The following is a 25,656-nucleotide window of genomic DNA, read 5'->3' as shown; positions in this document are numbered from 1 at the left end:
GCATTCCCAATCTTCGGTAGTTGGCGTTCGCTCTGCCACAGAAACGGTCTTGTATTCATTAATGTTTGTATATACATGTGCTTACTAATCGAACGCAACCCCGATTACTAAACCTAAAACACTAAACCACTCGAAACACTGTGCATTTGCCAAAATAGTTTACTTTCATCCACTACAGTTCCAATCCGATAGTGAGCAAAGCAGTGTGCGTCAAAACTCAGCTCCCACAACAGCTGAGTGAGAAAATAACAAACTGTAAGTAAACTAAGTCGTTTCACTACAACCAATTGATGCAAATAGGATACCCAAAACAAAGAATCGTGTATGTACTACCGAAGGAACTCACCAACTCCGATGGTCACTCTCGATTCTCAATTGAGTGCGCATGTTTCTTATCGCTGCTGGCTGATACGAGTGCTGCCAATGTGTTTACATCATTTAGTTGTGGCGATCAGAACGAAAGCGATTGGAAAGTTCCCCTGTTACGCGCGTGAAGCGCAAAAAAAAAAAGAACCGCGGCGGTACGGCCTCATAACGCACGGATTGTCTGGCGTCTGGAAATATTAATTAGAGTATGGGAATCAATAAACAAGGTCGGCGTGATATATGAAAGAATAACTTGATACATTTGTATGTATGTTTTTGGTAAGATGCCCTCATTGGAATGCTACCAAAAATAGCTCGCTCGAGTTTTTGTAACGAATCGACGGAATCGTGTTTCTGACCGTGTGAATTCCAAAGGGAAAATATTATTCTGGAACGTGTGCTCGAAAGGAATAACATTCGATAGTGTCTTCCACGAAACGTAAATTATGATTATCGAAACGATTATCCATTATTATTTTAACTTTTAACTTTCATTTGGTTTCAATAATGATAGCTAATTTCTTTACAGGGCTTCAAAAGGCTCATCAACTCAGAAGTGTCGCATTGACACACTCGTGTTTCACCAATCCCAAATTCCTATTAGATAGGGCGGAGTCATTTCCACACGCCTGATAATGAAACATAATAAAACAAATTCAAAAAACGAAACGCTATATCACCATCTGCGATGATCGATAGCTGTTTGAAAATCAATTTTCTCCAAATTGGATTCAGTCTAATGTTGTTTATCCGACTTCCAGCATCATCTATGAGCGACAGCTTGAATTCATAGCACACCTCTGAGCATATCGAACGTACGAACGTTGCCGATATTGAATTCCCTCTATGTTCACATAGCACACACACAGGCCATTCTAATAAGCTATTCCCTCCGGCGAAGTTAGCAACATTATACGTATATCGAATCAATAATGTGCGCTATCCCAACGCCAGACTCCTTGTTATCAATATTTCCTGCTCTCCATGGTTGTTACTTGGAAGCCAGCGCGGAAGAACGAAAGACGAGGCTGTTCCCGAAAATAGAATAAAAATCATTCACTTATTCGCCTCTAGGGAACAATTAGTTCCTTCCAGCTTCATCTCGAGGGAGAAAAGATTAGTGAAATTAAAGCATGTGATTGAATGCCTAGCTGCTTGATCTGGGTTGCCGGCTCCAATCTACGATAGATCTGTTTACGAAATTAATTTACTATGCTACACGGGACACGGATTGCTCCAGCTTATCCTAGCCATCTGTCTCCAGTGTAATTTTGGGCTTTATTGAAAGAAAAGTAGGTGAATAAAAACGTCTGCGTATTTTTGATTGCAATTACCATTACAATGGCTATTTCGATGAACGCACGACGATCAGTCTGAAGAAGTCTATCTGTCTAAACATTCCACCCGGTGGAACAGCGAACTCTGCCTTCCACGAATTGATAAAATTCGAATTATTTAATTCCACCCACGCCAGTTTAACACTGACATTTGAAATTGCTTTTGCACAGCTATCGAATGCATTACAGCTCGATTCGTACCGATTCGGAAGAGCGATGGATAAACTCTGTCACAATTATATTTCTAGGAAGAAAATCCAATTCACTCTGGTTTTGTGGGTGCATTACTTGCTCATCTAATCCAACCAACGGTTATTCAATAGAGTAATATCGAAAAAAAATCTCCGGATGCTTTCTGTAATATAAATGACCACAGATAATTATTTTTCTACGATGTGAGCTATCTCGTCTTTTTATTTCGGTATCAATCGTACGTGTTCAGTTGGTTAACTAATTCCGATCAGGTTTCAGGGTTGCCACTCTACACATGACCACTGTACAATATGATACGGTGATGATGATGGTGATAATGATTAAGATGACGATATTGTGGCCATAATATTCTCCCACAATGTCTCGGGTTAAACAAATTGAAGAATCATGCACGCTACAATAGAAAAAGCTATTTTCATTATACGAACTTTAACGAACGATGAGTTACGATGAGTCAACATCATTGATTATCATTGACTGAACCCAAATCTGGAGGTCTCAAAATTTGCAAGTCTTGGCCACTGACCGTCGACATAAGGAAACTGTGAGATTTGCAGTTGTATCTTTTTCAGTTATCCACTGGAGAATAGCATGTAGCATTTTTGAAGCTTGTAGTTGCCTTTTAATTTCGTTTTTCTACATATTTGACGTAAAATGCTGATTTTTGTTTAAAGGTGGGTAAATTTATAGCTATTCATTATGGGGGTAAAATCTGGAAAAAATACGAAATTTGTTCTCTCCATATTTCTGATGTTCAGACATTCAAGAATATGTTTTGAATTTGTTTTTATTTGAGACTAGCCGACCCGGCAAACTTCGTCCCGCCAAAAATTTGTTTTTGTTATCAATACCTTCAAACATTCACGTTTTCTTATTAAGCGCAAGTTCAAGAGTCCAATCGCTGAGCTGTTCATTGATTGATCTTCTAGTCGACCCCGTTGAATTTACATTTTACTAAAACAATTGCTAGTCCTTCTACCAAAACACATAATTATAATATCAGATTATTTTCAGACACAATTCTCGTTCAAGATGTTTCAACCACTTGCAAATACAATATTTCTCCGTTACATGGAATAATTCAATATACCTAATTTGGTTTCATTACTTGATTAGTTCTCGAGTAATACAAAAATTGGTGTTCCATTTTCATGGCAGCCCACCCTTAGAGAGAGGGAAGGAATATCTTACCACCGTAAAAACATTTATTGTACCCTAAAACCTCCAGATGTCTAATTTGGTTGCATTTGCTTAAATAATTCTCGAGTAATGTAGAAATTTGTGTTTCATTTGTATGGCAGCCCCTCTTATAAAGCGGGGGGGTTGTCTAACTACCTTTGAAACATTTATTGGACCCTTAAACCTACATATGCCTAATTTGGTTTCATTTGCTTGATTAATTCTCGAGTAATGCAGAAATTTGTGTTTCATTTGTTTGGCAGACCCCCCCCCCTAAGAGAGGGGGGAGATGTATCTAACCACCATAGAAACATTTGTTGCACCCTAAAATCTCTAGATGCTTAATTTGGTTGCATTTGCTTGAATAATTCTCGAGTAATGTAGAAATTTGTGTTTAATTTGTATGGCAGCCCCCTGATAGAGGGGAGGAGGGGGTGCCTAACTACCACTGAAACATTTATAGCACCCTAAAACCTACATATGCCTAATTTCGTTTCATTTGCTTGATTAATTCTCGAGTAATGCAGAAAATTGTGTTGCATTTGTATAACAGCCCCTCCTAAGAGAGGGGGGAGATGTATCTAACCACCATAGAAACATTTATTGCACCCTAAAACCTCTAGATGCTTAATTTGGTTGCATTTGCTTGAATAATTCTCGAGTAATGTAAAAATTTGTGTTTCATTTGTATGGCAGCCCCCCTTGTAGAGGAGGTGGGGTTTCAAACTGTCACGAAAACCTTCCCCGGCCCCAAAAACCCCTACATACAATTTTTCATGTTGATCGATTCAGTAGTTTCCGAGTCCATAAAAATCAGACAGACAGACAGAAATCCATTTTTATATATATAGAAGATTTCCATTATTCACCGAGTTATAGCCACTTTATTGACGCGGTCTGGTCTGGATTTCGACTCAAAACTTTGTACGCGATTTTTTTCTTAACTACTTTCTTCATTTTTCAATTTTTTTCATCAAAAATATTGAAAAATGGATTTTTTTTGAAGGATTTAGAGATTCAGTACTACTCTTATTCATATTGAAATTCATTTCTAGATATATGCGATTTTTTTTGAGAATTTTAATTATGTTGCGCGATACAAAAAAATATATTTCGGAATTTTGATTTTTTTTAGAATTTTTAGAGCCATTACAGGTTAAATTTATATTTAAACTAGCTGACCCGGCAAACTTCGTCCCACCCAAAATTTGTGTTTTGTTATCAATACCTTCAAATATCCACGTTTTCTTACTATGAGCAAGTTCATGGGTCCAATCGCAAAACTGTTCATTGATTGATCTTCTAATTGACCTCGTTGAATTTACCTTTTACTATAAAATTCCTAGTATTTCTAACAAAACTGTTTCATTTCTATGGCAGACCTCCCCCTCCCCTCTTCAGAAAGATAGGAGAAGTGTTGAACCACCTTAGAAATGTTTCTTGCTCCCTAAAACCTCCACATGCCAAATGAGGTTCAGTTTGCTTGATTAATTCTTGGATTATGCAGAAATGTATGCTTCATTTGTATGGCAGTAAAGAGAGAAGGGAGGAGTGTCTTACCACCATAGAAACATTTATTGCACCCTAAAACCTTTAGATGCCTAATTTGGTTTCATTCGCTTGAATAATTCTCGAGTAAAGGGTGTGTCACATCAAATTGCATCACGGAAAAAACGCTGTAGAAATTCGCCCAGTAGACCGATCCTTTTGAAAATTTTAGACAGTAAAATAAAAACTATTAAACAACTTTTAGCATTTTCTTTTTATTCATACTTCGAGCCCAAGCCCGTATGCACCTTCCTCTTTACCCCGTCCATAAGGTTCTGTACAACGTCAGGATGTAGTTTTTTTTTTTTTTGAACAGAAATCCATTTTCTCTTGAAGTCCGCCTCCGATTTGACAACTTTTGGGTTCTTCCGGAGGGCCTGCTTCATAATCGCCCAAAATTTCTCTATTGGGCGAAGCTCCGGCGCGTTGGACGAGTTCATTTCCTTTGGCACGAAGGTGACCCCGATGGCTTCGTACCACTCCAACACGTCCTTTGAATAGTGGCACGAAGCGAGATCCGGCCAGAAGATGGTCGGGCCCTCGTGCTGCTTCAATAGTGGTAGTAAGCGCTTCTGTAGGCACTCCTTAAGGTAAACCTGCCCGTTTACCGTGCCGGTCATCACGAAGGGGGCGCTACGCTTTCCGCAAGAGCAGATCGCTTGCCACACCATGTACTTTTTGGCAAACTTGGATAGTTTCTGCTTGCGAATCTCCTCCGGAACGCTGAATTTGTCCTCTGCGGAGAAGAACAACAGGCCCGGCAGCTGACGAAAGTCCGCTTTGACGTAGGTTTCGTCGTCCATTACCAGGCAATGCGGCTTCGTCAGCATTTCGGTGTACAGCTTCCGGGCTCGCGTCTTCCCCACCATGTTTTGCCTTTCGTCGCGGTTAGGAGCCTTCTGAACCTTGTATGTACGCAGGCCCTCCCGCTGCTGGGTCCGCTGGACGAATGAACTTGACAAATTCAGCTTATTGGCGACATCCCGGACCGAACTTCTCGGATCACGTCTAAACTGCTTAACTACGCGCTTGTGATCTATTTCACTGACGGAGCATCCATTTTTGCCGTTCTTCACCTTCCGGTCGATGGTTAGGTTCTCGAAGTATCGTTTTAGTACTTTTTAGTTTTAGTAAAAAATAAAAAATACGGTTCTAATATTTTGCAATAAAGAATACAAGAAAAAGACAGAACTACCACTTTTCATTGAGATCTGAGAACCACTTTATCGGTTTGGCATGTAATGTCAGTGTGGGAGGAATTCTAAACTAAATTTTAGTTCACTTTGTCTCCGAGTTCAAGTATGTGAAAAAAAAAAGCATACAGAAAAACGGATATATATCAACAAAATTCACAAATTTGTCAGTGTTTATGAATACAACAATGCACGCTATTTTATAGTAGTTTTCGTGTACGATACAAATAAATCTAGCTAACCTGTAACATACATCGAACCACGTTGAACTCAAACATTGATACATGCATGCATGATACATGTGAGAGAGCGAAACGAAATCATTTTGGGGAGAGTCACTTCAATATGCAATGAAGAATTTGACGGGAAAGAATGGAATGAGGTAGTCGAGTGGTAGAGCGAGATAGCAACTAAACGCCCGAATTACTGTTGAGTATGTTGTCAGAGAAACTGCTGGAAGAAGCCAAAACTCATTTCCAATTGAATACGAAGGCGAATTTCTTCATAGCCCCGTGGCAATCCTCAGTTGAATATGTCTTTGCCAAACCCTGATCAAAGCTAATTAAAAATCTATTTGATTTTTTTTTTTGTTTTGAATATCCAGAAAGGCTGAATTGTGTACGCCAGTGTACTGTTTTCTGGGCCGCTTCACATGCTTGTTTTTTTTTATTTTCGAATATTTTTTTGACGTAGGATTACGTCTTTCGGGAACATATTGGGGTACAAATTGAAAATCGAAAATCGAGCGCACCGCGAAAATTGTCCAATTTCAAATGCTTATTGTTCAGTGATTTCATGATGGATTGATGAGATTTTTGCGTCAATCTATTTCAGCACTCCATAAAAATTTTTTACATTGAATGAAATAATATATGTCATGAAAGTAACTATCGAACAATTGAAGAATCTCAACCCCTATCCTAACAGAAATACCCACTTCTGATAGGTCGAAATTGACGACATATGCGGCGGGTCCCAAACAGAGACATCAAAACCACGCTGCCTAGGGGAAATTAGCATTGCAGATACATGAAAGTAGGGGGAGATTTTTTTCCCACCGACATGTATTCCCTAACAGAGATTTCAAATCCATGGGGTCTGGGAGAACTCAGCATGTAAATACCCTCGATAGTTTAAAGGCTGATTTAGACGATGCCAGTCAGTGCTCTAGTTGAAGTCTCCAGTGAACAGAGAACAGACACTCTGTTCAAGTTACTTGTACCAGTATCAAACAAGTAATTGGCCTCTAACTTAAACAGAGTGTCTGTTCTCTATTCACTGGATACTTCAACTAGAGCGCTGACTGGCATCGTCTAAATCAGCCTTAACTAACGACGCGCACAAATGGGTAGTGCTCATTGTAACTAGCGTGGGCATTGCTGATTGCATACGTGCTGGCGAATAAGTAGAGAGCGATGAACAAGTGTTTTTCCGTTCCAATAAGAATCTTTTGAGTGAAGAATGATGTTTCAATGAACTGAATAGAACTTATGCTTGATAGAATATAAATAAAATTTTAATTTTGAACTTTTGAAAATTATCTTATATTGCTTTGATGAGCTTTTTTTCTTTATTTCATTCATACATAACACAGGCGCCATCTCGTCCAGGACCACAGAGGGCGGCTTTGGTACGTGATACGCACTATCTAATCTATCATTATTACTCGGTTATGGACACTGGTGAAGTGAACAAACAATACCTAACAACCAGACAAAACGGAGCCAAATCATTATCGAAGAGTTTAATAATGTAATTCTTCAAACGTATCCAAAATCAGCGTGCAGCAGATAGCCTAACGGAATCCTACGTCAACTATGCGGTCGTGTCTTGGACACAACCCTCCTGTGACTTTTTCTTTTAATTTTGAAAAAAAAATTCGGACCACCCTAAAATGGAAAAAGTCACCCTAACGAAAGAAATACGGGTCTAATAATTTTGCAATTAAGAACAAAACTACAACTTTTCATGGAAATCTGAGAACCACTATATCGATTTGGCATGGAATGGCTGTGTAATGGTGGTGCTGAAACAAATGTTAAATAGGCTGTGGAGGCAGTAAATGTCTACAAGAAGATATACATACTGACAATAAGGACACAAATCTCGTATATTGTTCTCAAGAGAACAAGAATGAATCATGCATCAACAATCTTCAGTTTTTCCTACAAAGCCATGTAAACCCTTTTCGCGATCCCCATCCAGCTCAAAACAGTTGAATTTTATGCATTTCCCTGTATCAATTATAATTCAAAACATATTCTCATCCACTCACACACTTGTAAGAAGAACGTTCAGCAAACTTTTTAAATATCCATTCATTCATTAATTTAGAATTGAATCTGATGCAACTATAAACGAATGATCATTGAGCCAACGCAATGTCCTGGAATAAAGGTAATGAAGATGGTCGAGTTTCGAGCGGCATAGCATGCGCTGCCATAACTATTTCGCAAATAGTGACGTCAGTCGTTGTGTTTATCTTTGATTGCCCACCACATCCATGTAAAAATGCTATTTTCAGGAAGTAATTTATCAATTAAAAATGTACATTTTTGTAGAGCTCCCGATGAATATGAGGCTAATGTGATAGCGAGAAGCGATTATTTGTGAAATGTCGTCGAAAAAGACGGATAAAAGTGATATTTCCATGTGCCATTTTCACTCCCCCACGTTCATAGAAACAAACAAAGTTTCATTATTTTACCGTTATGAAGTTGATGTTTCGAAGGCCCTCAGTATCGGTGTGTATGTTGTGAGATAATAATTGCCAATTAATCAAAATTTCATCGAAAATGTCACTGCCTTCGAGAACTTAGCATACGAATGCTCTCTGGATCTTTTTACCACATGAGTAATCGAAATAAGCCACGATATAATTGTCATCTGTTAAAAAACAACCAGTTGAATGATTTCATGAGAATTTTGGCTCAAATTATCATGCAACCGTAAGTACTTTCAACATTGTTTTGTTTCTTCCATATACATTCCATATTGAATGCAAATAATTACGACACGATATTTGGCTTGCCAATACAGATACACTTCGCTTACTGCTCCACCTCTATATGTACCTCATTGGAGCCAACGGTAGTTCTGCGTCTACCTTGGGGTTGTATCACGGATATAACCCACCTCTTGTTTCCCATATAAGTCATAAATTTATCTTTCTCTTATTGAAGCCCTGAAAACACCAAATCACGCCAAACGCTAGAATGAGAAAGCAGGATAAGGACCACCATTTAATCAAATTGTCAGCGTTGTGGCGCCAGGATTGGGTGATCTTTATGAAAAGATAGATCTTTACAAATCGATTTTCTAATGAGAGTAGAGATCGATTCACTGATTCTATTTAGAAACATCTGAGATGTTGCAGCCAACGGCCAGTCGAGTTGGCATGAAATTCGTCTGTCCCTATAAATGATTTCATACTTTTGGCTGTATCTTTCCAATGAAATCAAATATCGTAACAAATTTTGGTTACAAATCAGCATTTTATTTTGAAAAAACTTAAGAGCGTTTTTCATGCAGCAAAGGTATTCATGGTAGAGTTCATCAATATGCCCTTGAAAGTGAAATACTGCCGCCACAACTGCTTGATTCGGTAAACAAATTTACTAAGTACATGAAATTCGCTGGATTTGCTAAGCTGGAAATTGCATGACAAGAAAACTAATTTGACTCATACATGTTTGGCAAAACAAACTTAACAAATGGAAAATGACTCCTCGGCCCGTGATTTGTAATCAGTTTTAGTTCATACCCAAATTCGCCTCTATGTCTGCATTACTATTTTGTATTCAAATGTGAAACCTTATCTAACTAACGAAACTAACGCCTGCAAATGATACAATCAAAGAATACTTTATTAATTGTTTTTTACGAAGTTGCGACTAAATATCTAGTTAAAAATGTTTATTAAAATTCACGAATAGATATAACCCTAATTGAAAAGCAAAATAAACATTGAAAACGAAATTGAATTCGAAAAAACCAATTGCCATTGAATCATCTCGAATTCAAATCCCGCTACAATATTTATCGTAACGTACCTTTCATAAATAATTTTTCCAACTATACCAATTGAATTTTCCCGCCGTTTTCGCTATACCAAAGCGGATGCAGCTGCATCATCATTCCTAATGCAGCGAAGTTGAACCAATGAATATTGCATTCGCGTTGCAAAACTCGTGCTCCAAATTTTCTCTATTTAGATTGGATGTTGTTTCCCCCTGAACCCATGTCTCACTTCACTTTTAACTCGATCATACGCTGTAATGATACTGCACATGAAGTAACTATGTTGAAATTTGTTTTAAATCATTGCCATTTACTTTGTCGAAGCATCACAAAAAAGTTTTCGATTTTATTTCAGCCATCCAAACTCCATCATGAGCAAACTGCAGAATCCCGCAAAAGTCGCATTGCGCAGCAAAATAAAAGGCATCCTCGAGAGCATGACCGTCGCGGACAGGACAAACCAATCGGATCTCATTACCAAAATGGTTTGTATCAGCAGAATCATCAGCTTCTGTTGTGTTTGAGAAAAAAAACTTTTTAATTATGCTTCTCACTTTCTTCCTCATCTTTATTATCCAGATCCAGCGGCTTCCTTTCTATGACGACTGCCAAAGGATAAGCATTTATCTGAGCACTGAACGAGAGGTCAATACTGTCCCGATGCTGACGGAACTATTTCGTCAGAATAAAGAGGTAGGGTTCGAGAAATGGAATCAATTTCATAGAAAATGTTGGCTTCAAGACTTTTTTGCCTAGTTTTCAGTTCAGATTCAATCATTTCTGACATGCATTCATAATGATCGTTCTCCCATACTTTTCACGATCTTACTCATTGTTGAACTCTCGCTAGTTTTGATTAGATGAGGGAAAATAAAAAAAAGTTTGCATGGCTTCCGGATACTTACTTACGAATAGTACAGCACCGATTCATTCTGTATTCACATTTCCGGGATTTAGTTTAGCCATAAAGCTAAAACAGCTAAAATGTCTGCTACCTTCAGTCACAATTTACCTTTTATCAGTTGGAGTGTTGTGTTGTTTCAAAAATCCTGAAATCAGAATACCAAATTCAACTATAGGCGAATGAACTGAAATGTTTAAACCCTCTTGAAGCCAAAAAGAAGAAGAAGAAGAATACAAAATTGATTGAACATTTCCACAGAAAATATGTATAAAATTTAATTACTTGTGAAGATTACATCAAATGAAAACACCGTTCCCTATTTTCATCAGTACATTGCGTGTATCCATTGCGAACATGTATGAGTACAGTTTACCAAATAATATTCCTTAGTCCCAATTAAGACATTTCATGATTTCCGTGTCGAACATAACACTTCAAAACATATTTCCTCCTAGCTGATAAAGGCAGTCTGAGTATTCATTCTTTATCGTACTTTCACACGCTTTGCCATTGACGTTGACATCTTCATTCATTCACTCAACTTTTACACATCTTCTCCGCACTCTTTCCGCAGGTCTTCGTTCCGACGTACAACCGGACGACGATGCGAATGGTTAGACTCAACGATATGGCAGATTACGATAATCTGCCAAGAACCAGCTGGAATATCAAACAGCCGAACTTCGAGGATGCCACACGGGAGAATTGTCTAGCAACAGGTAAGGTGAATGTGTGTACGTTCCATTCGTGAGGTATTTCATGTGAATCTACTTGAGTAGGATTTTTCTGAATTGTGGATGTACTCTGTGCATTACTTCCTGGGAATCATGAAATGCAGCCGCGTATAAATGCGAATTTCTGTAAGGTATGAAGAAACAAACTCACATCTCAACTGATGAGCGGCTGTCATGTTTCATATCAGTTTAATTTTGAAACACTATTAATACTTTGTTTTTCTTTTATCTGCGAAGATATAAAGGCTTGAACAATCCGCATCCCAACATAAACCACACAATTCCAACGATTGATCTTGAGCAACGCCAATCGAATGCAAATAAATGGATTTAAAATCATTATCAGATACAATTTCAGATCACAATTTTTTAAACACTTGCAAAAAAAATGTTGCCATCACATAGAGTACATATTCAATACTAGAAAGTTAATTTACATTCATAGCTTCATTTCAGAAGCATGTTTATTCCATCTGGAAATCTTGAAACTTCCTGAAGTGTTGGCAGTAGCAACAACAATCCTTGAAGTGGATCGCATATTGTGTCACATGAGCTCCATCAGTGCCGAACTTTTCGCACAAAACCAAACAGAACAATTTTATGTGCATAGAATATTTTTTATCGATTGAAAAGAATTTAAAGAAAAGAAAAGATAAAAAAGAAAGCTTGCACTAATATCTATAGATCTTCACTTGACAAAGGATTGAGGAGTAAAAGGTCGAAATTTTTAAGTGATTTTGGAACGCCTGTAGCTTCGATATAAATGATGACATGAAGATAAAAAATATAGCATTTTCCAAGCTACGAATTTCTAACTTAGGGATATCGCATATGCACATCAAACTGTCGTAGACAAAATGCAAGAAAAGCGTTTTTGGTTTACTTTAAAAGTTTCAATAATATATCTCAATGACAATCCAATCAACCTCATTATTTCGCTGCCATTTGGTTCATAGAAAGTTTCAGTAGAACTATTTACTACAGATGTATTATCTATCGAATGAAAAATTATACTTGAATTTTGAAACAAGAACATTTCATGAAATAATGAACGCACAGCAAATCGGTGGTCAAAACTGCCACTGCAACTTACATTATAACAGAGTTACAGCGTTTCAAAAATCACTCAAAATTTTCGATATAGCCCCTCTACTTTTTGTCGAGTGAAGTTATTTGTCCACTCCGGAATACGATCGGTCACAGAAAATGTCGGTTGATTTACACACTCGATTCACTTTTAGTCGTCAGCGCAATACGAAACCTTCTCCGCAACAGTTCGGTGAATTTTCAGCGTATGAAAAATATTTTCAATATATATATTTTTTTTAGTATCTAGATGGCTTCCAAAATACTCGCGGGGAAAAAATACATAATAAAACTCACGACTCATTGATTTTTTTACTAACCTTGCCCGAAAAGTTATTTGAATTGCTCTTTAGTTTCTCCCAAATTCTATTTATGTTGTTTGGGTTTTCCTCCGCTTAAATCCTCGTCAAAACATCACTTATGAAATTTTAACAGTTTACTAAAGAGTGTGTCACATCAAATTGCATCACGGAAAAAACGCTGTAGAAATTTAATTTTCAGGAATTATATCTTCAGCTTTCGCTTATAATCAGATAAGAGTGTATAGATCACGTTGGCCATGCTTCACTGTCAATTTTTCGTAAATTTGGAAAAATGTCGTCGAACGAAAAAGAGCGTCGTGAATTAATCCTGTGCACTCATTTCGAGAATCCGGAGTTGTCACATCGGGACATCGGTAAGATGCTGGGAATCGTCCAATCCACGGTCAGCAGAGTACTAAAACGATAAAGGGTGTGTCACATCAAATTGCATCACGGAAAAAACGCTGTAGAAATTTAATTTTTAGGAATTATATCTTCAGCTTTCGTTTATAATCAGATAAGAGTGTATAGATCACGTTGGCCAAGCTTCATTGTCGATTTTTCGTAAATTTGGAAAAATGTCGTCGAACGAAAAAGAGCGTCGTGAATTAATCCTGTGCACTCATTTCAGGAATCCGGAGTTGTCACATCGGGACATCGGTAAGATGCTGGGAATCGTCCAATCCACGGTCAGCAGAGTACTAAAACGATACTTCGAGAACCTAACCATCGACCGGAAGGTGAAGAACGGCAAAAATGGATGCTCCGTCAGTGAAAAAGATCACAAGCGCGTAGTTAAGCAGTTTAGACGTGATCCGAGAATTTCGGTCCGGGATGTCGCCAATAAGCTGAATTTGTCAAGTTCATTCGTCCAGCGGACCAAGCAGCGGGAGGGCCTGCGTACATACAAGGTTCAGAAGGCTCCTAACCGCGACGAAAGGCAAACCATGGTGGGGAAGACGCGAGCCCGGAAGCTGTACACCGAAATGCTGACGAAGCCGCATTGCCTGGTAATGGACGACGAAACCTACGTCAAAGCGGACTTTAGTTAGCTGCCGGGCCTGTTGTTCTTCTCCGCAGAGGACAAATTCAGCGTTCCGGAGGAGATTCGCAAGCAGAAACTATCCAAGTTTGCCAAAAAGTACATGGTGTGGCAAGCGATCTGTTCTTGCGGAAAGCGGAGCGCCCCCTTCGTGATGACCGGCACGGTAAACGGGCAGGTTTACCTTAAGGAGTGCCTACAGAAGCGCTCACTACCACTATTGAAGCAGCACGAGGGCCCGACCATCTTCTGGCCGGATCTCGCTTCGTGCCACTATTCAAAGGACTTGTTGGAGTGGTACGAAACCAACGGGGTCACCTTCGTGCCAAAGGAAATGAACCCGCCCAACGTGCCGGAGCTTCGCCCAATAGAGAAATATTGGGCGATTATGAAGCAGGCCCTCCGGAAGAACCCAAAAGTTGTCAAATCGGAGGCGGACTTCAAGAGAAAATGGATTTCTGTTCAAAAAAAACTACAACCTGACGTTGTACAGAACCTTATGGACGGGGTAAAGAGGAAGGTGCGAGCATACGGGCTTGGGCTCGAAGTATGAATAAAAAGAAAATGCCAAAAGTTGTTTAATAGTTTTTATTTTACTGTCTAAAATTTTCAAAAGGATCGGTCTGCTGGGCGAATTTCTACAGCGTTTTTTCCGTGATGCAATTTGATGTGACACACCCTTTAGAGAGCAATTCAACGCCAAATTAATCACCGCTGCCCCGATTCTCCCCATTTTTTTGACATTTGTTCATTTTTTCCAATAAATCATAGATTTGAAACCTGCTGCCCGATTGAGACAAGTTTTTGAGAAATAAATTAACTTTTTTTTAATTAAAATTGAAAGAAATGTTTAAACTGTTGAGAAAACTTTCTCATAAATTGAATAATATATCGAAAACTATTATATTAGGTTGTTAGGTGGCTGAGCCGGAATATTTCAGGTGATAAAGGATCATGTTTTATGAACAAAATCTCCCACGATTATGGTCAAATCTCAAATACGAACGAATTATTGAACTTTCCTTGAGGCCGTTTTTTGCCTTAAACTGACTTTAATTGAAAAAAGTATGCTACTTAGCACGATTCAGGTGCTTCCATTTGAGGGACATTTTGCATAAAATTCTGTTGTGAAACATTTAAATTAGTGGAAGATAAGAAGAAAGAAAAAAGTGTAAAAGGAAGGAATTGTAAAGTGATTGAATACCTTCAATTTGGTTGATAGGGACAATCCAGTTTATCATGCATTTTCGTAAAATTAATAAAAACCCAGAAAAACACAAAAAAAAAATTGAAAAATTGAAATTTCTTCTTTACCTCTAAAAGTTACTTGGTTCCACTAATTCTTCTTCTTTTCTTTTGAGTACGGAAACTTTAAATCTAACGATTCATTCGTCTCCAGTCCATTCATTTAAACGCTTTACAACTACATTCTACGCAAAATTTTCTTATCTTTCAAATGAACAGCATAATTATTCTAAGTAGCGTACTTTCTGAATTAGGCTCAAAAAAAGTTCAACAACTCTGTTCTAGTTGAGAATTGACCATATGCGTAGAAGGATTTTTCATAAAATTTGTTCCTCAAACACCTTCTGAAATATTCCGAACCTAATTCCATGCATATTTATATCAAAATAGTGAATCAATTGTTTTATGTTTGACGATTAGTGGTGCATGGACAATCTCACACAAATGTAAATATTGTTTCCTAGAAATTAAAGAAATTAAAATACTTTAAAAAAAGATTTGACACGCAATTATGTTTGAAAAACTATGCAGACATCATTATTCCAACTGTTCTCGAGATATAACAAAATATATAGAAAATTATAGTTGATGAAAAATCATTTACGCATATCATGAAATCTCAACCATTATGGAATACTGTTATAATACAGATTTTACAGAAGAAGATCGATAATATGAGAAAACATATATGAATGTTTGACTGGGCAGCACCATCAGGTTGCTCAATTCGTTTATTGCTAAATACGGAGAGTTTTGAAATTCTTGAATATGTATTTTTAATTCATTTTGAATGCATAAGTGATTGTATTAAAAAAAAATTCTTTCTGTCCACGTCGACTCAGTCTATAGCCTATCCCCTCTCTCCGTGGGCAAGCGTGGACATTTTCTGCCCCCTATCCTTACCCCCCGTCATTCCACAGTCAAGGAGGCCACGTGGTATGTGGACAGCCCCTGACACTATTTATAATTCAATTCTTTCTTGAGTCTTCAACATTATCTCAATTTTCATCCAGTGAATAATGTTCACTTCTTACTCTCTATTCCTTATGGCTTTAGGTTTTTAGTTTAATGATGCAAAAATAATTGAAATCAGATAACATGTAATTGACCAAATTACAGCACTCCAAAGTTGACCGAGAATTTGCCTCTTCTTTTTATTTTGAATGCCCCTTGTATATACTCCTTAAATCATGCTTCTTGCCTGTTACACATATTGCGTATACATCAGGCGGTTTTGCTATTACTTAGTGTTGGAGCCTGGCATTATTACTTCTTGCATTCATAATTAGTGTTGTCCGGTAACCGTTCGTTCAATCAATTGAAAATAATTGGAAAAAACTGATATGTATCCCGTTTTGCCACCTGATATATAGATCCTACCTGTGTAAGCTGTCCAAATAGTTCAGTATTAAAAACGAGACAGGTAAGCAAAAAAAAACAAATAGACAGTATTTTTTTGAAGAATTTTATTGGGTGAATAAAATTAAGATTAAATTAAAACAGTCAAACATTCTTAGACATGCGTGTTTTGTACGCTGCAACAAAGATTTGGACAATTGATTTTCGAAAATTTTTATCATAAAATGTGTTGAAACGTGACGCATTTTATGATAAAATTTAAATACAAGTTCTTTTTGACAACACTCATAACACTCATAGTTTTTTGCGTTGAGTCGTGACTTTTCTGTTCCCCACATAGGGTAAATGATCTTGGTTTGTCCGATTTAGTGTGTTTTTACGCAACTAGTAAATGCCAATCGATTTTTCTTCATGAAAATCACATACAATCGATACGAGTTTGGGTTTGTTGAAAAGCCCCAAGTCTCTAGTTGCTAATACTACCCAAAGGCGTTGAAATTATTCAAATTATTCAAAAAAAATCACCATTTTTGAATGAAAAAAAAAAAACCAATTTTCAAGTAGATATTGCATTTGTCATTGTTTGAGTTACTGTCATCATATTGATCTATTCATAATTTAGACTTTCTTCAGATTATTGACTTTTCTTCTGCATTTTAAAAGTGTTCACCTCAACACACTCAATATAAAGGGTGTGTCACATAAAATTGCATCACGGAAAAAACGCTGTAGAAATTTGCCCAGTAGACCGATCCTTTTAAAAAATTTAGACAGTAAAATAAAAACTATTAAACAACTTTTGGCATTTTCTTTTTATTCATACTTCGAGCCCAAGCCCGTATGCTCGCACCTTCCTCTTTACCCCGTCCATAAGGTTCTGTACAACGTCAGGTTGTAAATTTTTGGAACGGAAATCCATTTTCTCTTGAAGTCCGCCAATTTCTCTATTGGGCGAAGCTCCGGCGCGTTGGTCGGGTTCATTTCCTTTGGCACGAAGGTGACCCCGTTGGCTTCGTACCACTCCAACACGTCCTTTGAATAGTGGCACGAAGCGAGATCCGGCCAGAAGATGGTCGGGCCCTCGTGCTGCTTCAATAGTGGTAGTAAGCGCTTCTGTAGGCACTCCTTAAGGTAAACCTGCCCGTTTACCGTGCCGGTCATCACGAAGGGGGCGCTCCGCTTTCCGCAAGAGCAGATCGCTTGCCACACCATGTACTTTTTGGCAAACTTGGATAGTTTCTGCTTGCGAATCTCCTCCGGAACGCTGAATTTGTCCTCTGCGGAGAAGAACAACAGGCCCGGCAGCTGACGAAAGTTCGCTTTGACGTAGGTTTCGTCGTCCATTACCAGGCAATGCGGCTTCGTCAGCATTTCGGTGTACAGTCTTCCCCACCATGTTTTGCCTTTCGTCGCGGTTAGGAGCCTTCTGAACCTTGTATGTACGCAGGCCTTCCCGCTGCTTGGCCTGCTGGACGAATGAACTTGACAAATTCAGCTTATTGGCGACATCCCGGACCGAACTTCTCGGATCACGTCTAAACTGCTTAACTACGCGCTTGTGATCTTTTTCACTGACGGAGCATCCATTTTTGCCGTTCTTCACCTTCCGGTCGATGGTTAGGTTCTCGAAGTATCGTTTTAATACTCTGCTGGCCGTGGATTGGACGATTCCCAGCATCTTACCGGTGTCCCGATGTGACAACTCCGGATTCTCGAAATGAGTGCGCAGGATTAATTCACGACGCTCTTTTTCGTTCGACGACATTTTTCCAAATTTACGAAAAATTGACAGTGAAGCATGGCCAACGTGATCTATACACTCTTATCTGATTATAAGCGAAAGCTGAAGATATAATTCCTAAAAATTAAATTTCTACAGCGTTTTTTCCGTGATGCAATTTGATGTGACACACCCTTTAGAGAAACGCCTATGGGCCTTATTCCCGAATACACTACACGTGAAATCAATGTGGAGTGAGTACAACGTTATTCCGGATTGCACGCCACTGTAAGCATTTGGTAGAATTCATTATGAACACACCGTGTTCATCCACAGATGTTAATCTGGTTTACACTTCACGCTCTCGTTTGTGTAAACAGAGCGATTGCTCGTGCTCATCATAATCGCTGATCATACACTCTCCCAAAAATTTAGTATATATGACGAGTTTTTTGGTAAATATTACCAATGGTTAGTAATTTTTGAATTTATTTGAATCTATTTTTCAAGTGAATTTTGCTTGAAAAAAAATTCTTGCAGCTTTTTTCCCCATGCTGTCTGCTTTTCCTATGCTGTCAAACGTTTCTCATATAAAAAGCAAACGTTTTCGTCACACGGGCTTTGTTTATGAACCTTTTGTGACCGAAATAGAATTGAAATAAAGGTTGTAATTTGGGTAATTCGTATTTTTTGGAAAGGAAAAAGCTCAACTAATACAATTCTAGTGTTCAGAATAATAAAAACCTAACATTTGGCGAGAAGTAAAATTGAATTACAATAAAGTTTAGAGAAGTTTTGAAGTCAATAATACTGAAATTTCTGAAAAAACCAAAACTAGTGTCTTAAAATCTACCAAAATGTCAGTTGTGTTTTCATGATTTCAAACGCTCGCATTTTAATTAGATTATTTTTGCAATTTAATTAGATTATTTTTGCCTTTCATAACAATACTTTCTCTGTGTGGTTTATTTTATGAAAAGAAACTTTTTCCCCTCCCGATTATTGACATTTCGATTGGATTTTTTTTTTGACAACCAATTTGATTCTATTCGCATGACCCAGATTCGTAGTTTTTACGCGATACGATTACGCGGAAACAGCGATTCAGATTGGCTGTTTCCACAACAAACTGGCGTTGGTAGGATAGCTTGAATTGAACTGCATTTTTTCAAAAATCAATGTTTTTCCAACAAGTGTACACATTTCGTACAGATCAGATTTTCGTAGCGTACGCGTATGTTGATTATACATGTAATTTTAACACGTTGAATCCTGAATTGTTCTTGCTACACTTTCTATTCCTTATTTTGTAACTGTCAGTCCCAGCACATTTCTACCAAAAAGCTCAACGTCGGCCCCTAGGGACCGACGCAGGGCTCAAAGTGTTAAGAAAAGTCTCGCACTAAAATTTCTTCCCTCTTGCGTTTGCGTCACTTTGCGAGATTACGGCAGTATAGTGGTTCTCAGATTTCCGTGAAAATTGGTAGTTAGACCTATATTTTATAGTTGGACCATTAAGGTAACCAGGGTTGCCAACTATTATTTTCAAAAATCAGGGAGAGTGAAAATAAAAATCAGGAGAAATCTGAGTTCTCATATTGTGTTGTCCGGAAAGTTCGCACTGATTTTTGGAAACACAAACGCATGATTCTTATAGGCAAATATACATTTATTCAAATTTATTTGCACAGTTTTGTTTCACGATCTTTCACCATCTTTCACACAGCTTAAAAATTTAATCCTCCCAGAATATGTTTGTTTTCTCGTCGAAAAATGTTTTATATATGAATGAAATATTTCCAACCAGAAAAACTTCGTATACGAGGGTCACTATTTATATTTCGGGAATAGGAACAAAAACAAATAGTTAAGCTGCGAATATATTTTTATTGTTTTTCAAAGTACTCGCCACGATGATGGATACACCTTTGCATGCGCTTAAACCAATTTTCAAAGCATTTATTCCAATCGACACGAGCCTTTTTTTTTGAGCGATTGTCAAATTATGTGGGATCCAACGTGAACATAATTTTCGCACAACTAAGTGTTCATGTAAAATCGCATATATGCTGGTGGAACTAATGCTTAGGGATGCCTCAATCTCACAATAGGTTACATGACGATCTTGCTTAATCATTTCGTGCACAGCATCGATGTTTTCTGGCACTACAGTCGATTTTGGACGACCTTCACGAAACTCGTCGGACAGCGAACTACGACCATGATTGAATTCACTATACCAGCGATACAAAGTGGTTTTTGATGGAGCTTCATCGCCAAAAGTCAAATTAAGTTGATTGACGCACTCTTGTTGTGATAATCCACGTCGAAAGTCGTAAAAAATCATCGCACGAAAATGTTCACGATTCAGTTCCATTTTTTTGCCGAGACCAAACTAAATATAAAATAAACAAATAGCGTCCGTATGACAAAATGTTCTGAGTACGTATATCGTCAAAAATGTCAAACTTTACGATGGAACCGTCAGATGGACTCACATGACATCAGTGTTGCCAATTCCCGAAATATAAATAGTGACCCTCGTATTAATTATTGAAACATCTGTTTAACTGAACCTTTTCAAAGAACAGCTAAGGCGTACTCCAGGCAACAAGCATGCAATACAACAGTGAAATCGGTAATGATAAGGACCCCAACGACGAAAGCAGGAATGCCGGAGTCCTGAACAAACTAATAAAGATGGTAACTGGAGGAATATAAATAGGATCGCAAGACCATAAGCTATCAATAGCGGAGGAGACAGAGATAAGCATGTTGGCGTGGCAGGAGAATGAAAGGCTGATCGCCGCAACAAATCTGTAAATAAATTAATCTTCAGTCAGATACCGTAGAGTGCGCTTTATTATTCCGAAAGCCTAGATCGGGTCTTTAACTTATTTATCACGGATAATTCCCTTTCTGATAAAGTAAGAAGTACAAAATCATAAAAAATCAGGATCATTTCAGAAAAATCAGGCAAAATTGAATGTTAGTCATGATTTTAGGGAACGTGTCAAAAAGTCTGGGAAATCCTAAAAAAATCAGGAAAGTTGTCATCACCTTCTGAGACCATTTCCATTTTGGGATGGTCAGAAATTTTTTCTCTTTTTTTCCAAATATGACTGTTTTCAATCTTTTTTTTTCCACAACTTTTGAACTACTGATTCAGATGATCAACAAATCAAATTAAAGCTAGCTAGTTTTCTTTGAAAAAAAATATTACACTTGCAAAAATTGTAGGATTTGTTTTCGTAATGATGGGTTGTATTTATTTTTAATAGATTTATGGCTTAGAGAAAGTGGGCGCTATATTTTATTATAATTCTTCTTAGAAGTTCTTTTTACATAACATATCAAAAAATTGAAGACGCGTTTTTTCGTTTTTGTGTTGTGATTTTCGAAGTTAACTAGGCGACTAGACTACAATGCGCCTATATTGATTTATAGCGATTGTAATATTGTCACATTATCCATATTTGTTATGTCTAATCCAAGACTATCATGTTATACGTAGAGACTCGAATCAGCTTCGATGATTGCCAAAATATATGAAAAATTTATCAGGTTATCTAATTTTATTCCGAACCTGCAATGTGCATAGTGTGATGTATTACCTAAATTAAATCTTATTAATTTATGAGATACAAAAGCAATAATCGAAATTGATTCATGTATTTACATACAACATGATAGTTTTGGATTAGATATTATAATGAGTATTGATAATGTAATCATGTTACGTTTGCTATAAATCATGTTAACTTTGAAAAATCTTAACTCGAAAACGAAAATAACGTCTCTCTAATTGTATATGTTAAGTAAAAAGGTCAAGAAGAAATATAAAAAATATTTAGCACCCTCTATCTCTAAACCATGTGAACTTAAAAAAAACAAACATCCAATAATTTCGAAAACAATATCCAATTTTTTTTTGCAAGTGCAATGTTTTTTTCATTTGCGTCAATTATTTTTTCACTAATTGGCTTTAATTTTATATGTCGATCTTCTGAATCGGTCCAGTAGTTAAAAAATATTGATTTTTGAAAACAAAGTCTTTTTTGGAAAAAGAGGATAAATGATTTTGACCACCCGTACAACAAAATAAGAAAAAAAATATGGGTCCAATATTTTGCGACAAGGAACAAAACTACCACTTTTCATGAAATTCAGCGAATCACTAAATCGGTGTGGCGTGGAATAACTGTATATTTATCAGTGTTTCAAATAATGATCCATGAATTTGAATGCTTGGGCTTCTTGTTTAGTATTATTCGGGAAAATTAATGGGATGAGAATTGTCAACTCGACGATATATTTCTGATTACGCAGCACTGCTTGCAATAAATTCATAAATGATGAGCTGAGAATCTATAGAATTCTGCTACGAAATATTTTATACATCTTCGTGCAATAAATTGTCACAAAGTTACTATGTTGCAATCTTCCGAAGAGCACAAATCTGTTGATGAATATAATTATATTTCCATGATTCTGAGACACAAATTCAATGCGATACCTTTGGCTGCAGTTTTCTCTCAGTAAATTAATACCGGGTATTACTAATCAAATATTTCCTCTCGTTGCAATCATCACCAACCTTTTCATCACTTCTGCTGAACCGGAAAATCGCTCCTCCCACGTACTCGTTATATATAACCGAGCTTGTGTTTCCTCTTTTTTTTCTCTTCCCGTTCCAGCTGGCCTTGACCTGATTATCCTTCCCGGTGTCGGTTTCACCCGTGGCAACCATCGTCTTGGCCACGGCGGAGGCTATTATGATCGTTTCCTACGTGACTATTTCTCGAAATTCCCTAATTCCACCAGCCGAAGGACCTACCTTGTGGGAGTTGCATTCCGGGAGCAAATGGTCGCCGAAGAGCTGCTGCCAACCGACGAGCACGATTTCCCCCTGGACATGGTCGTGTGGCCGGATGACGAGGTGAAAGTTTAATAACACAATTACATCGCATGGTCGCGTGGTGGGAGAACAAAATTTCGAGACTGGCAGCCGCATGGAGGTTCTTTCCGGAATGACATTATCGGACGGTTATCAAAATTTTATAATTTTTCACGTTTTTCATGTTTCTCGACTCACATTTTGCGTTTTGGCTCGCGATTAACTTATGCTACGATCTAATATGTACAGCGAAACTTTACACGCAATGCAACTTAAATAATTAAATGACTAAATCACAATATGTTTAGCTCTTTCGATTTATTTGTCCATTTTTCGCAGGATCATATTTATTGAGCAGTAGCAGAATGGTTTCGGTAACCCTTTCGACATGAAAGATGAGATTGAATTTCTTCCGGCTATCCTGCATCCACAATTTTCATAATAATTAACAAACCTGGAGACAACCAGAGTCTTTGTTCTCGCTTCCTTTAGGATCATTAGCTGTTTTTTTTTTCATTCTGTCGGGGGCTGTATTATCAGTTGGCGTCAACAGGGAAAACTTTTCTTAATTAAATCCTAACAGTAAAAGTTTTTCAGCCTGACTGCTTCGCTATTTCTGACACAATGCTTTTTATTGTGGGGTAAATTTGCAAAGAGAGTGGAATCATCTGATGCTTGGAAATGACGGAAAGCGTACGAACCAATTGCATCCGCGCAACAAGCAAATTCGCGCGGTACTCCGACACAAAAAGCGACCTTCAACCAACCATCGTTCCGACATCAATCACTCTTGTAACTAAGGTTAATTTTTTTCATGCTAATTTAAGTCAAAAAGCCATTTGTATAACTCCAACTTCAACCAGTGCACATGGTTTCGGGGGAAACGGAAACGAACATTCTTCTCTCATCACTCTGCTGAAACGAAACTCATTGCTCTTCACTTAGCTCTTCTATGGCGTTTCCTCGCTATTTCCTTTCCCTGTGTATTTATCCCAATTTAACCTATATGCGACAGAACATACGAACTGAGGAACGATTTGTTTGTTTTTTCATATGAATATCTCTGTATTCTGCATTCTGCAATTTATTTTCCTATTGCTACCGTTGGTTTATGCAAATGGACAGATGTAACTAACTGCCCGCGTTGGAAGTGTTTTTACCTCGTTTTCATTCACTTTGAAATTGAACATACCATTTTGAGCGACCTGGTCATTAGTTTGCTTGTTGCGATTTTTTTCGGGTCGATTCCTGTATTGGAAGGTTTTAGTCACAGGTACAAACCAAAAGTAATTAATTGCATGTTCTTCTTTTGGTTGTCTTGTTTTTTTTTGCGGCCATCATTTGAATGGTTGAATTATTTACAAAAAATGGCGAATGATTACATAATTCAGAATTAATATATGCTGTAAGTTATTCATGAATGATTTGAAACCGGAGTTTCAGTATGCCTTTTTTAGAGTTTTTCTTTCAGTCGAGCTATTTTGTGCAGAAGGTTCATCCATTGACCCGATCAAAAACGTTTTGACATTTACTACAGGTGTGCAGAAAATTTGTATCGTACACTAAATTACTCATCAATTTAGCACGTTATCTCAACTGCGTGCCTTTTTTTCAAGTCTGTTTTCTCTACAAGATTGAAGTTACTGGAGAAACGAACTAAACTCATAAGGACCAAGTATGGAAAAGTTCAATCGCTCATTTCTCCACACCTAATTATAAATCACTCTCGTATCTGCTTGGAATAATCATGGCGAAAAGAATGTATCAAACAATCGTGAGATTGCACGATGAATCATTCTTCACTCTCCGACCATCTACATTCGGGACTGAGAGTGAACATAACAAAACAAAGAATGAAAAACAACATTCAATGCATGAATACCCCTTTGGAAGGATCGCACGAAACAAGATAACGAGTGAGTCAAAATAGACTCAATTTGCGTGTGTATGATTTTATTTTCCCTTGTACTCTTTTCCTTGTCAGCATTCAAGTGCACATGAGTCTACCTTCCCGCTCACCAATAACTTGCGTTAATATGGTCTTTTGCATTGGCTTAGATCGTTTCATACTAGAAACAAAAAAATGTCATTGCAATAGTGCACAGGAAACAACTCTATTTCAACTATCTACCTATAATTTACTGCCGCGATCGAGGCTTCAATTATTGCTATTTGAGTGAAAAACGAATGATTTTACAGAAACACTCGCTGGCTCAAGCAAAAGTTTCCAACTTGATTTTCTCACCATCTAACGCCATTCCGAGAGGAGAATAAGGGAATGCAAAATTCTCTGAGAATAGATGAACGGAATCGAGACAGTATGTTTCCGTTCAACTCGAGAATGAACTTTGCGAAGATGATAGGTGAATGTTTTCTGTCTCAAACAAAGTGAGGCATAACTCTCACGGAACTGCCTGGGGGGAACAGTACGACGACAATCGTTCATCGATGATATATGACCTTTGTAACAGCTTCAATATGACCGTTTTGAACACTGGGGAAACAACACGT

The 25,656-nt window shown here is 37.6% G+C and overlaps 1 protein-coding gene across 5 annotated transcripts; it reads left to right on the top strand.

Moving 5' to 3' along the window:
* LOC129770392 (5-formyltetrahydrofolate cyclo-ligase) lies at positions 1-23,770 on the top strand. Of its 5 annotated transcripts, none has more exons than XM_055773207.1 (5): positions 1-255; positions 10,212-10,341; positions 10,436-10,549; positions 11,335-11,479; positions 22,946-23,686. In XM_055773207.1, the coding sequence occupies exons 2-5, from the start codon at positions 10,228-10,230 to the stop codon at positions 23,197-23,199; spliced, it is 627 nt and encodes a 208-aa protein (XP_055629182.1). In that variant the 5' UTR covers positions 1-255; positions 10,212-10,227; the 3' UTR covers positions 23,200-23,686. The 5 variants fall into 5 exon arrangements, with proteins under 5 accessions (XP_055629182.1, XP_055629184.1, XP_055629183.1 ...); XM_055773209.1 differs by lacking the exon at positions 1-255 and adding an exon at positions 449-572 and having other exon boundaries at positions 22,946-23,769; XM_055773208.1 differs by lacking the exon at positions 1-255 and adding an exon at positions 451-593 and having other exon boundaries at positions 22,946-23,768.
* The last annotated feature ends 1,886 nt before the right edge of the window (positions 23,771-25,656 follow it).

Source organism: Toxorhynchites rutilus, chromosome 2 (genome assembly GCF_029784135.1).
Source record: "Toxorhynchites rutilus septentrionalis strain SRP chromosome 2, ASM2978413v1, whole genome shotgun sequence".
In the NCBI taxonomy this organism is placed as follows: Eukaryota; Metazoa; Arthropoda; class Insecta; order Diptera; family Culicidae; genus Toxorhynchites; species Toxorhynchites rutilus.
This window is presented reverse-complemented; position numbering and strand designations above follow the sequence as displayed.